This window comes from Mytilus trossulus, chromosome 2 (genome assembly GCF_036588685.1).
Source record: "Mytilus trossulus isolate FHL-02 chromosome 2, PNRI_Mtr1.1.1.hap1, whole genome shotgun sequence".
Lineage (NCBI taxonomy): Eukaryota > Metazoa > Mollusca > Bivalvia > Mytilida > Mytilidae > Mytilus > Mytilus trossulus.
Genome location: NC_086374.1, coordinates 71,034,639 through 71,049,731, shown reverse-complemented (window position 1 = coordinate 71,049,731; position 15,093 = coordinate 71,034,639). Strand labels below are relative to the sequence as shown.

The 15,093-nt window shown below is 30.7% G+C and overlaps 1 protein-coding gene across 1 annotated transcript; it reads left to right on the top strand.

The window, feature by feature from the left end:
• Positions 1-9,162: 9,162 nt before the first annotated feature.
• Positions 9,163-14,139, top strand: LOC134705375 (techylectin-5B-like). The gene is made up of 5 exons (XM_063564117.1): positions 9,163-9,242; positions 9,716-9,852; positions 11,028-11,124; positions 11,747-11,911; positions 13,877-14,139. The coding sequence occupies exons 2-5, from the start codon at positions 9,826-9,828 to the stop codon at positions 14,122-14,124; spliced, it is 537 nt and encodes a 178-aa protein (XP_063420187.1). The 5' UTR covers positions 9,163-9,242; positions 9,716-9,825; the 3' UTR covers positions 14,125-14,139.
• The last annotated feature ends 954 nt before the right edge of the window (positions 14,140-15,093 follow it).

The following is a 15,093-nucleotide window of genomic DNA, read 5'->3' as shown; positions in this document are numbered from 1 at the left end:
CTCTATATACCTTTCGTCTGGCGTACTAAACTATAATCCTGGTACCTTTGATAACTATTCTTTCATCGCGTCGGTCTTTAACTATTTAGGTAATTTTCATGTATTGCAAGGAAGGACGAATAACACTTAAAATTTACACCAGCGGTCAATTACCCTTCTTTTCACCGGGGAATAACCTTTTGTGTTTCTTTTACGCCAGTTATCTCCCATGACGTCAAAGACGTGAATAAACAAAATGGCATCATTCACGTTACATAATTTCAATCAAGAATCAAGGAAATAAATCTTTAGTTTGGACATGGATCTAGTGTCGCTGATATCTCTTATAAACGATCTTTTTCCGGGCCATCAATATTTTACAAAAATATTCTACCTTTTTTGTTAATGTAGACGAGAAATCCAAGGACACAAATGACAAATATATAGTCAAACGCCCGTGTTTGTACGAAAAGTAAAAACTATAGGTAATGCTTTTTACAAAGATTCAAAGGTCACTTATATATGCGAAGAATATTTAAATTGTTAACACTTAATAAATTGCTTCGCTGAGCACAGCTAGAAAAGATCACATATGTCCATCCCTGAAAAGTTGTGCCAAAATCGACGCAATATTTACGCTTGATACAGTTCTGAATTTGAATCGTAATTAAAGATTTGACATATAATAGGTTTTTGACATAGAATAACTGTAGTAAAAGAACTTTATAATGGTTATATAATTTGAGTTGCAATTCATATTCAGCTATAAAACCATACAATTTATATACAGCTCTACAGTTTATATACAGCTGTCAAGATGCACATATTATATGCATCTTTAGAATTGTACATCAAGATTACTTGTACTAAAGTAGCTGTGTATTTTGTATAAAGCTAACCTTTCGAACTAGAAATTAAGAATACCAAAGATAATGTAAGGTTTGTCTCAAATCTTGATTTGTATCCAGAAATTGATATTGGTTGTGGACTGAGAACAAAATTTTACGACAAAAGGTTACTTTATTGTTTCCGATGGTGATCTTTCTATTTCCATGAAGAATCATTTCAGTATCGTCTGAATAGCAGTATTTATCTCTTAGATGATACGAATACGGTATAATATTAAAAAACTCAGCAACACATACTCTAGTTATTCGTAAAACGTTTTAATATCCCTTTAAATACAACAATCTCGTTTTTTTCAATAAGGAATTCATTAACAGGGGTGTGCTCCTAATACAAACAAAATATATGCCTGAACAGAGTTTTGAGGAAAAAAGAATACAATCTACACTACATAATTTTTACGGTCATCATGCTGAATTAGTTGATCGATGTAATGCCTCGGTATCTTGACTAAAAGATAATGTGAGTTTAACTTTTAAAAAGGAGACGTGGTATGATTGTCAACGAGAAAATTGACCACAAAAGACATACCTAGTTATTGCTTTGTTCTTGGTATGAACCCTTATGAACTACATCAACAAACAACAAACCCTGAACATCAGGTTCGTGAATAAGTTTGAATTTGACCGTAAAGAATAAAAAAAAAAGTACTGAACTCCGAGGAAAGTGCAAACGTAAAGTCCCTAATCAAATGGCAAAATCAAAGTTCAAACACATCAAACGAATGGATAACAACTGTCATATTTCTGTCTAGGTATAGGCATTTTCTTATGTAGAAAATGGTGGATCAAACCTAATTTTATAGCTTGCTAAACCTCTCACTTGTATGAATGCCGCATCCCATTATATGATATTGACAATAGTTTGTGAAATAAACAAACAGACAGAATAGGTAAAGATGTCAAAATAGCGTACAGCCGTGAACATATTGTTATAACCTTAATCACTATAACAACAAACAAATATGTAACAAAGAAGCGCAAAAAGCATACAGACAGAGCACATTAACCAACGTTAAAGACAAGAATACATTAATTTTTAATAGCACAATAATATTATAACAGAATGTATAAAAACAGAACCTCGTCATATGTATCAAAGAAACACCAAGAAGTATATAGACAATGCACATTAGCAAAAATGAAAGACAAGAGTACAAATAAAAAGAACAATGACACATTAAGGGATATAAATATATATATTCACGTTTAATGAATATAAATAAGAACAGACTTAACAGTAACAGTAATATTCATAGAGTCAAATAAAGAAATAATGTAACACGTTATTAAGATGATAAACAACGTCAGAACCCATAGAATATACTTCAAGACCATCGTGAACTATTTGTGTATTTGGTACGGAAAACTTATCAACAAGGTCTTGATACCTTCCGATGATCTTTTAGAATCAACTTTCAGCTCAGACACTGTTGACTGTTTACAAAGTCTTTTTAGGAGCTGCAAGCTCTTGACTATCGAATAAGGTGAAAATGTGTATCCCATATGCAGGTGTAGTTTGTGAATTGCTACTAAGGTGGGGGAAATTGATAATTTTATAATTCAAATCGTCTGGTTTGTTATAGATTCTGGCACTGAGATGACTGTGAATATCGAATTTGAGGTATAAGTCTAAAATTGAGCCAGAGAAAGCTGTGTCTGTCATTTAGTTTCGAGTTATAGGGAATATTTTAATGGAACATAATCCGAAAAGTTCAGATTGTTAATGGACAGAACAAAATTAATATACTAGCTAGTATCTGAATGTATAATTACATAAGCAGGTTTTCCTTGATCTTCTTCTTTTTGACAAGTGTCTGAAGGAACTCCGATTTATATTAAAATAAGCAGAGGTCGTTAAGGAATACCGACACTTTGTTTAAAACGTCTACCCCTAAACTCAACAAATATGTCGTCAATAACAAACTGAAGTATAATTCAGATGAGCATGTCTAGTTCAAGGGCGTTTCTTTGATGTTGTTTCGAAAGGTTTTCGATACCATTGATTCAAACGTATGTTTTGGACTTATAATATCAACAAAAACGTCTAATCGATTAATGGGTAAATGAAGGAAAAGAAACGATACTTTATGTCTGCTTACTTTTTTTAAATTTTGTACAAATGTTATCTCTTCATTTTGTACAGAATATCTGTTAAACGATCTTTCATAGGGAAGGTATTTTTTGCAGTACTTAACAAGCCCGAATGTTCATTTCTCAATCTCTCTTTTTTTCATTGGTATGTGTAACGAATAAAACCAGTTCCAAGTACTGCCAATGACATGTAGGCCATATCTATTTATAAGTTTTTAGAATGTCTAACATGTTTTGAGAATTATAGAATTGTATCGATATAATGATCAGGAAAAAATGCCTCTCATATTACATGTAACACGCAACGATATTTGTAAATGTCTATACATAAATTTGTATGGCAATATATGTAGTCAAAACACTAGCAGTAATATAAAAAATGTATTTGTTTAGTTTTGAAATCAATGTCGGATAAAGATGCATAACGAATTGTTTTTGACTGCCTTTTTCTAGTTTTAGTACAAAGCTATGGCGAGGAAATAAACAAAGGTGGGGAAATATTATGTTTGATTTGATAAACTATTTTGTATAAAATCAATGAACACATTAATTAGGAAAACTATAGTCAAAATCTAGTTCCAAATTATTTCCAGATGCATGATATGGTTTTATATGATATGAGTATGTTAGTAAGTAAATTATTTATTATAGTGACATGTGTAAATATTTACAGATTATAAACATAAACTATATGATAAATATTAATATACCCGGCCCAAAGGACCTATAAATCACCTCAGATGATATAATTGCAAAACATTAGTGGGCGTTTTTAAAAGAGTACTATGAAAATAAGAATAAAACATTTTCTGCAACGAGAACATGTTTTTGCAACTTTACATCGATATTGTTTTAAACTCATTTCTAAAATATATATTTTGTTGAAATTGAAATAAGATGCCTTCATAAATAAACTCATCATATATACCAGGACTAAATTTAGTGAATACGCTAGACGCGCGTTTCGTCTACAAAAGACTCATCAGTGACGCTCGAATCCAAAAAAGTTAAAAAGGCCAAATAAAGTACGAAGTTGAAGAGCATTGAGGACCAAAATTCCTAAAAGTGTTGCAAAATACCGCTAAGGTTATATGTGCCTGAGGTAGAAAAGCCTTGGTTTTACCAACAAAATCAAAATTTGTAAACTGTAAAAATATAAATATAACCATATCAATGCCCTTTCCGATATGAAACAACCATGTCACACGACTGCTTTAATATGAAAAAAGTGAGAAACGTCAATTAGTTAGCATTATAATCAATGAAAGATTATCGATGATCATGTCACAAACACCCACATAGTCAAAAGAAAACACCACATAATTAAATAAACAGAGATTGAGACATCAACTAACAAGGTATAAGGATAATTAAGATGTTTTTATATATAGGAAGATGTGGTATGAGTGCCAATGAGACAACTCTCCATCCAAATAACAAGGTATAAAAGTAAACCATTATAGGTCAAGGTACGGCCTTCTACACAGAGCCTTGGCTCACACCCAACATCAAGCTATTAAGGGTCCTTAAATGTAGTAATGTAAAACCATTCAAACGGGAAAGCAACGGTCTAATCTATATAAAAATGAGAAACGAGAAATACGTATGTACAGTTTAGCAATTTTACCTGACCATATCGAGAAATAGGTATTTAGTCGGATCTTAACACGTACTCATGATTTGGTAAAACCGGTTTTGTTATAAATATACAAAGAAATGTCGAAATGTTCAGGACTTAATTAAATCCGTATTTTGGTAGGAAGGTGCAAGCATACGATTTTTATTTCGTCTTACACTTTGAGAAGCGAAAAATCTTTGACTGCTTTATTCAAATATTGTGTAAAAACGTTAATTTTGAGCTTTTAAAGTCAAGTGGCTCGAGCATTTTTCTGAGGAAATTAAAACAAATTGCAAAAAAATATTTTTACAGTCGGTTAGCTTTCATTAGTCTTCACTATCTATAGATTAACAACTTTTGGTTATTTTATAATTTAGAATCATCATTGGAGGTGGCGGACGATTGCGCAGTTAAAATATTCTATTTATGTGCCATTCGTATGCAAGAGTGACATTTCAATGTATTATGTGTCAATTCGAAAAAATTATGCGAGTATTCTCTCCCCTTAACAAGTTCATTATTTTATAATTAAATTTACGTTTCTGATATAATTTTGAATAATTACAAAGTGTATCAATTCAATATATTTCAGTTTTTGTTATTGGTGTATCAAAAACATTGATGTACGAATATAATTTCATAAATTTGAAACGTTTAAAATGATTACATACCAATATAAAGAACCGTTCATCATTTTTGAAAAAGACTATGACTTAAACAAACGACAACTAACAACAAAATAGTCAAAAAGTAAAAAACAACTCACCAAAACCAAGATGGCGGCCTCCATTCGGCGTCCATTGCTACCTGTTCCTGACCCACGGCACAAAATATTCAAACGCTCACCAATCGCCTTCGGGTACCGAGCCGACCGTGCGAGGGCTGAAAAGCCAGTCAAGGTCGTTAAACACTTCCATATATAAACGACAACTACTGTACATAAGATTCCTGACTTAGGACAGGTGTTGACGTTTTAACGGTACCAAATCTTTTCCTTTTCTGAAACAATAGAAAAGCATCACAACATAGAAAAAACACTATATCAGTTGAAAGGATCAAATTCAATCGAAAAACGCAAATAAACACACAATGAACGAATCATTTGATCTTAATAGAATTTGTTTCTTTTAAAAACACAGTCTTCCTCCTTTTCAAATTTAGAACAATGGTCATTAATTGATACAAAAAATAAAACTAAATCCTCCGAAAAATTTGATAAACCAGTTACAGGTTTGAAAGGGCATATAAAATCGTGAAATTAATAGACATTTGGAGAAGAAGAAATCAAAATTTAAGGCAATTTACTTGGTGTAGGAAAGATAGATAAGAAGCCACCATAATTGATAACTTTCTGATTTCAAAAGTACAAAAAAAAGTGTAAAAGCTGCGATATTAGACCTATAGTACCTGACCATAATGCAGTATCCTAAAAAAAATATTGAAAGAGGAAAAAAGGGGCGTGCACGTGGATACTGGAAATTAAACTCACGTGTTTTAAATAGTGATGACTATGTAAATGAAATAAATAAATTAATAAACAAATATAAAATTGAATCAATTAACTGTGATGATTTAGGGATACTATGGGACAATTTGAAAATAGAGGAAAGAGATGCAAGTTTATACTATTGTAAAAGAAACGTCAAATTTAAAAAAAAGATAAAATAAATATTCTAGAAAAACAGCTAAAAGATCTCAATAATAAAGCAAATATTAGTACAGATATAAATCATATATTACAAAACAAATTTAGAATGTGGAAAATGATCTAGAGAGTTTATATAAGACAAAATTAAAGGACAAAAAATAAGATCAAGGGTTAAATGGTTTGAAGAAGGAGAAAAAAATAGTGCATACTTCTTGGAACTAAAAAAAAAGTCGTCAAACAAAAAAAGGATGATAAAAATGGGCTCGCAACAACTGATCAAGATAAAATTCTAAATCTACAAGTGAAATATTATAAAAAAAACTTTATGAGTAAACTAATCCTTGTGACAATGAAGTTAAAATATATATTAATGAAACAAAATTAACAAAAAGGCTTAAAGATTCAGTTAGTTATCAATGTGCAGGGGAAGTAACAGAAATTGAATGCACTGATGCAATTTTTAAAATGAAGCTTAATAAATCCCCAGATCTTGATGGGCTGACAGTGGAATTTTATAGGCAATTTTGGACGAGTCTAAAAAATATTGTTGTCAAAGTGTTTAATTATAATTATAAAAAAGAACTTACAAATTCACAAAAGAAAGGTGCAGTTTTACTAATTTTAAAAAGAATGATCCTCTTTCATTATATAATTGTCGTCCCATAACTTTATTGAATATTGATACTAAACTGTTAGCTTTAGTGTAAGTTCAGAGACTTAAAAAAGTACTACCATCTATTATTAGTCTAGATCAAACAGGATATGTTACAAATAGATACATAGGTTTTAACATCAGACAAATTCAAGACATAATAGATTATTCTGAGAAATTTAATATAGAAGACCAACCTTTTCTAAGATTTTAAAAGTAAAGCTTTAGACTCAATAGAGTGGACTTTCATAACAGAAACACTGAAACGGTTTGGATTTAAAAGTAGCTTTAACAGATGGGTAAAAACTATGTATAACGACATTAAGGGATGTATCTTAAATAATGGTCCGTTCAAAATATATCGAGGAATACGACAAGGGTGTACGATTCCAGCATTACCTTTTGTTATTACAGTAGAATTGATGGCAATAAGACTTAGAAGTAATAAAGATTTTAAAGGTATAAAAATAACATTAGATGGAAAATCTTGTAATTTAAAAATTTGTCAATTAGCTGACGATACAACACATTTTCTGCAGTCAATTAAAGAAACAAGTTTAGCTCTCAGTATAATAGAACCATTTGGAAGTCTTTCAGGACTTAAGCTTAATAGAAATAAAACGGAAGGGTATGGTTATAAAGACTAAAAAGTTTAAAAGATAAATATGAAAATATAAATTGGACCAACAAACCAATCAAAAGGCTTGGAATATATTTTGGGTATGACAAAAAAAGGGTGTATAACATTAAATATTGAAAAAGTGTTAACGAAACTTGTAGAAAGATGGGCAAAAAGAAAGTTAATATAAGAAAGAAGATGGGGTATGATTGCCAATGAGACAACTATCCACAAAAGACCAAAGTGACACAAACATTAACAACTATAGGTCGACGTACAGTCTTCAACAATGAGCAAAGCCCAAACCGCATAGTCTGCTATAGAAGGCCCCGATAAGATAATGTAAAACAATTCAAACGAGAAAACTAACGGCCTAATTTATGTAAAAGAATGAACGAAAAACAAATATGTAACACATAAACGAACGACACCCACTGAATTACAGGCTCCTGAATTAACACTACTTCCTTTTCGGTGTACAAATAGTCAATAAAGAATTCAAAAAGTGAGCAAGCTTTCATAAACGTTGCCTATTTTATTCACAGAAAATTACAACACAAAGATCTAATTTATGGGGTTAAAATCGACTGTAATTTATCAAACATAATTCAAACTGAAAAGAACAAAAGACCATGCGTATTATGACATTACCGGGTTAAAAAAGGCGCATTTTTTTTTTTTTAAATAAATAGAAAATTGTTTGGACTTTAACAGAGCTTATGTTGTGGACTTAAGCGGAAAGATATTGTACTTTTGAATTAGAAGAAAATTGTTGTGAACTTTATCGGTGTTGTGGACTTAAGATGAATTGTCGACTTTAACGGTGCCACATGGCTTATTTTTCTTCCGTACATATTTTTTTTACTTACATTTGAAGTGCTAATAAGATTAACTGTACCAATTTTCTTGCACTAAAATACGAATATACATTACAACCAGTTGTGTTGATGGTTATTTTGTTTTCTTCGAATTTTTAGTTAGAATTTTCATTTCCAAACTTCTCTTTTTTTCGTTGGTACATGTATTGAATTAACATAGTTATATGAAGAGTCAATGACATGTTAAACATATAAGAATGTTTTAGAATGCCAAACCTGTTTTTGGAAAAACTGATTTTAGTCGATTTAATGATCAGGAAAACGATGCCTCTCGTATTACATACATCACGCAGCAACATTTGTAAAAGTCTATAATATAATTACATGGCAGTATATGTAGTCAAAATAGTAGTAGTTATATACACATGTATTTCTTTATTTCAGCAATCAATATCGGAATAGAATGCATATGGAATTATTGTTAATTTCATTTCTTCTCGCTTTTGCACAAACCTATGGCAAGGAAATTAACAAAGGTAGGAACATGCAATATAATGTTTGATTTTATGAACAAATTGATTTGAAATCAATACACATATTGACAAAGAAAACAAAAATTTACAAAAGTAGCAAGTTATTATTCAATATAAATATATGATGTAATAAATATTTACACATTATAAATAAAACATGTTTGAAATATTTTATTCTATGAAAATTTGATAAAAATATTTTTACATCGAAAATGTTTGAACTTTTCGAGTTCATTTCTAGTATATCTTTTTTGTTAAAATTGAGTAAGATGTCTTCATGCATTTATTGTAGAGAAATGTGTCAGGGAAGTAGCCGATAAAGTGGCTAAACTTATCGCAGAAACAACTAATCAGTGTATAGTTTCTCCTTCCAAAGGTAATGTTCTACAATTAAAACTAAGCTTGCACGTTTTATTTGGGTTGGTTTTGTCAAATTTTATAAAAAAATGAATTATTTTGCAGCTTGAACTATAGGCATGATAAAAAAAAGATAAATTGAAGTCTATGGATAAATAAATATTCTCCGTCTTTGAAAAATATTTTACTTTAAATTAACAGTTTTTGCCAGGTGTTAAAAACAAAATTACTTATAATTTTGAAAATGAACTGTAGAAATTTTACATTGTGTGCGTCTAAAGTGCTCACTGGATTTACCATCATCAGGACAGACATTTTTGATTGGTCAGGGACGCTATATTATATGACCAAAGAGAAAGTATAACCAACTGCATGTAAGTTCAACTTTGCTAGAGGGGATTGAAACCTTCGTTTATGAATTATTAAATACATAAAATAGGGAATATTATAGCGTAATATCATCATTATTCTTTGTTTTGATATACTATATAGGTTTTGGCGCCCGGCCTTCCGACTGTGGTGAATTGAGAAAATCAGAAAAGAAAAGTGGAGTCTATAAGATATACCCAGATGGCAGTTCCGGTTTCAACGTCTTTTGTGATATGAAGAGTTTCGGGGGTGGTTGGACGGTACGTATGATATCAGTGTATATTCACTTGTGTTAATATGTCATTTGTTTGAGTTAAGCGATTTCGATTACTATTTTATAGTGTATCTTTCAATGTTGTGGTCTTATACTGTTGTTTCAAATAAGGGTGAAGGTTTGGTACCATTGAAATGTTTAAACCCGCTGCAATTGTTTGTACCTATCCTAAGTCAGGAATCTGATGTTCAGTAGTTGTCGTCTGTTGAAGTAGTCCTTGATGAGTTTCTCGTGTCTCGGTTTTTACAGTAGTAATTTTTTGGGCCCGTTATAATTTGCTGTGCGGTGTGAGCAACGACTATGTGTTGAAGGCTGTACCTTGACCTATAGTGGTTTACTTTTAATAATTGTGACTTGGATGGAGCCATGTCTCATTTGCATGCATACCTTGCATCTTTGCTCATTGTTTAAGGCCGTACGGCGACCTATAGTTGTAAATGTCGGTGTCATTTTGGATAGTTGTCTCATTGGCAATCATACCACATCTTCTCTTTTATATCTTCCTATATCTATATACTACAAGTTGTGCGTTCTCGAAATGTCATTAAAAATTGAAAATACACGAATAAGTTTATGTTATGATAATTCAGATAAACTATAAACGTTAAGAAGGCATCAACTCAATCAATGAACGACTGCATAAGATCATATCGATATAAAACACCTACAGATTCAAAAGAAAACACAACAAATCTTAAGACAACCAATTAAACACAATTGTGTGGTTTTTGTGGTTTTTATTGTTTTAGAATCAAGTTCTCCTCATTTTAGATTTCGATCATTATACATGTTATAATAAAGTTTAAAAAGCAAAATGAAAATGAAATTTTATCTCAGAAAAACTATCTACAATGTAATTTCATTATACCGGTATGATAAACGACAACACTTTTCATGAAAGGACTGCTATATATTTAACAAATGTAACCATCACCGCAACCACACTATGAGTATGACATGCTATGTTGAGATATGATAGTAATAAACAGATTTATTGTAGAACATAAGAAATAAAGAAAGTATTCCCTGGAGATATAGAAAATATTCCCCGAGTAATAGAGATAGATGAAACGAAGTTAAATTTCATTCATCTCTGAAATGACTATTAAGCGTTTTCCTATTCATCTCTGAAATGATATATAAAAGAATTATATTCTACAGTTATTCCAACGAAGAACAAATGGTTTTGTTGGCTTTTACAGAGACTGGGAGTCGTATAAAAATGGTTTTGGGAATTTAAAAGAAGATTTCTGGTTGGGTAAGGTTTATCTAAATTGATAACATTCTATCAGACTGAAAAAATATGACACATGAATTTAGATACAAATCTTAAACCTCATCAAAGATTCCAGGCTCATATTCTAGAAGACTAAATGAACGTTACGTCAACACGAGACTCATCAGTGGCGCTAAAATTGAAAATAAAAAAAGGTGTAAAGCCAAATCAGGTACGACGTTGAAGTGTAATTGAAAACCAAAACAAATGTACAAAATATTGGTAATGCCATTCATGCCTTCGAAGGTAAAACTCGTATTGCTTATAATATTCTATGCTTCTTACACTTCTAACAATATCTAAGTGTTTCTTGCATATGAATAACAAGGAGATGTAAGTGATCTGTTAACACTCTTGCGATGTTCTTATAAGTTATTAATTGATGAAGTAAATGTTTTTTGTAAAACTTTTAACTATGAAAAAGAAAATGTGATAGGATTGCCAAAAGACCAAATGACACAGAAATAGATCCCCGAACCACCTTCAACAATGAGCTAAACTAATATCACATAGTCAGCTATAAAATAAAATCTGTGTAAGACTGCATGACACTTATCATTTTTTTTTTGTAATATGACAGTAAATTGTATATTTTTTACCATAGGGAATGAATATTTGAACAAAATGACAGAACAAGGATATTACAAACTAAGAATAGATATGTGGGACTTTGATAATAACCATCGATATGCCATCTACAATACATTTGTTGTTAAGAACGAGAGGTCAGGATACAAGCTGGAGGTAACAGGTTACACCGGAAACGCAGGTAATTAACTTCATGATGAGTGTAGTAGAATAATATTGGAATTTGTAATACAACGTTATAGATACTACAAGTATAATTAACAATACAAAGTAATTAAATTTTTTTATACAATATTCAATGGTAAAATTGCAGTTTTCTCAACTGACAATTGTATTATGTATTTCAAAATATATGGTAGACACAAGTTTTAAATAAATAACTTAATATTCCTTGTTGGCATAATGTTGCTTTAAATTGCGCATGTCTGCTGAAAGTCATTTTAAAAATTTGATGAAACATGATTGTGAACCGAAAATCTGTGAAGTGTAAATTACAATCATCCTTTCGCACAAACCTGCTGAAGGGAATTGCTTTCGCAGCTTTGTAAATAAATTATATATATTATAATGCATGTACGTAGTATACTAACTGGGATATGTATAGGCCACATTTTCAGCTTTAAAGAAGAAAACTTTGGGAATGAGCATTTAAGTCTGAGGGGAAGAGTTGTTTGTGTAATTTTTGAAAAGAATATTTTCAACTTAGAAGGAAAGAAATATATTTAGCAAGGAGATGGAAAAACAATACTTTTGTTTGGGAGTATTCACTTTTTAAAATTTGGGGAGGGGGAATCGTGCGAGAGAAAAAAAAGAGTTTGATGTTAATTGCGTGATACGAACAACATTTTTGAAATAAAGAATAGACGATTCCCCTACCTTACCCAAATTTAAATAATCATTCCCCCTATGTAAACACTACTTTCTCGAATGTCCTAATTTGCTTTTATCTAACATTTTTAATGTATTAAACTAACTACATTATGGCATTCAATGTCCTTCTTAGTTTTTTTCTTTTTCTTTTCTTCGTTATTATCATTTAAACAGTAAATCTTTTCTATTGCTCACATATTGTAATCTTGTATATGTTCAAAAGAGGATACTAGTTATAATAATTGTAATTATAGTGTACACTACAATTTTTTAACTGTAACGACCTTAACGTTATATTATCAGTTAGAAATATTCAGGAGGAATACGGTACAGGTTTGTATATAAATACATAATGTATTTGTTCAAAAAATATTTTTCAGGCACCAACTAGCTAGTTAAGGAGGTACACCTTAACTAAAATTAAGTTGACTCGTTTAATTTTCATAAAAGTTTACAAATATTTACTTTGACAAACTTTTTCGTTAAATTTCATTGGATATATTGCAGTTTGCCAACTACTTATTTAAATAATTTAGAAGCTTATTTCCTTATCAATAGAACATAATTAAGGGTATACGATACAGTTACAGGGGAGATAATGACGTTGCTAACGTAAAATGGTATTTTCGCGACGTCAAACTGTGACATATCGGGAAAAGATGCATTTTTCGACTGATTTTTATCCTTCAAACTGATTTAATTTTAAAACGAGTTCATGGATCCCTATTTTTCAAAACAGCAATTTGTTTCATTTTGCAGGGAGATTATGTGACCAAAATTTTATAAAACTGTGAATAGAGGATTTTTTTTTAATTATGATAAACATGCATCGAAAAAAAGGACGTATTATCCTCAATTCATGAACATTTGATAAATATGAGTTATTTCTGAATAAAAAATGCATAATTATGTAGGAAACTTATAAAATACAGAAATTACCGATTATTAAACAAAAATAATTTGTGTTTATCTCTTATAACAAAAAAAGTTATGTCTTTCTTGCGAAAAAGAAATTACGGTCACAGATCTGAATTTTGAGCAAATATACAAAATTCCGACCTCATTTTACTCAAAAAGTGGCACATGAAGGTATATTTTTTATTACAAATTTCATTTAAACAGGTAAAAAATAGCCTATATGCAAATTTTCACGAACTTGTAAATACAGGATCAAAACTGTATGGTATGCCCTTAAAACGTAAAGCTGAATTTTACAGAGTTATCTCCCTGTAGTGTTATATACATCCTTAAAGCATAAACATTTTATTTTATGCAGGTGATTCATTCGGCATTCATAATGGATATAAATTTACTACAAGGGACAGAGATAATGATGTTTACCCTCATAACTGTGCTGAGATGTTTAAGGGAGGATGGTGGTATAGTGCTTGTCTTAGCTCAAATCTTAACGGAATGTACCTAAAGGGAAAACACAGTGGTCTTGCTATTGGTATCAATTGGAAACATTGGAAAGGACATAACTATTCATTGAAGGCAACACGTATGATGATTCGGAGAGCCTAGCAATAAATTATCTATAAAAAAACTAATACAAATGTACCTTGATTTAAGTTTTTTACTAAATTTATTGCTTACTTTATTCTCTTAAAGAATGATAGCTACACACAAGGGTTATCTTGTTCTTTCAAAATACATACATGTTTTGCAAAGTTCTTCATGTTCTTTCCACCGTTTAATATGAACGCTGCAGTAAATTTCTATTGAGCATCTAACTACAAACTCTATTTGTTTGGAGCACGTACTGTCCAACACTTTTGTTATAGATATTTTTCGACTTCTACGGCTTTTTATTTTTTGAATGGTTTTCATTTATCTTGCTGCTTGTTTTTGTGATGCGACTGTCATACAAGTGAGAGGTTTAGCTAGTTATAAAACCAAGTTCAATCCTATATGGGAAAGGGCTTGTAGGTGAATATACCACCATTGATTTCCCCCTTTTAGTCTTTGTTAAATTTGCATTTTTCAAAGAAAAGTGCAGAATTCATCTTTGTTTCAAATAAAGAAATACTTGGCATGAGTAACGTTTAACCTGACAAGAACTATAGAAAAAAATTCACATAAAATTTCATTGCATATATGAAAATAAACATCTTTGGAAGTTAACCAATCAAATGTCTCCCCTTATTTTATCTGTTTACAAGGTTAAGTCACCATGTAACCTCAAGATTACAAAGTGTTCTATAAATTCCCAAATAAAAAATAACGGTGTTTTGAAATACTCAAAACATATGTTTATGGACACAAAAATGTTTTTACTGCAATAAGATGAATGATTAATTACCTACAACTGTCAAAATCAAGGGAATATTTGTTTCTACCTTCTTTCGTATACAACCGAATGTGACGTACCATGATTTGGTGGTATTACACATAAACCAAGACAGGAATATGACAGTTGTTATCCTTTCGTTAGACGTGTTTGAGCTTTTGATTTTGCCATTTGATTAGGGAATTTCTGTTTTGAATTATTAG

Excerpts from the sequence above, each read along its gene's own strand:
- LOC134705375 (XM_063564117.1), top strand. The coding sequence starts at position 9,826 with ATGAAGAGTTTCGGGGGTGGTTGGACG. Across the intron at positions 11,125-11,746 it reads AAAAGAAGATTTCTGGTTGG|GGAATGAATATTTGAACAAA; the intron begins GTAAGGTTTATC and ends TTTTTACCATAG. Across the intron at positions 11,912-13,876 it reads AGGTTACACCGGAAACGCAG|GTGATTCATTCGGCATTCAT; the intron begins GTAATTAACTTC and ends TATTTTATGCAG.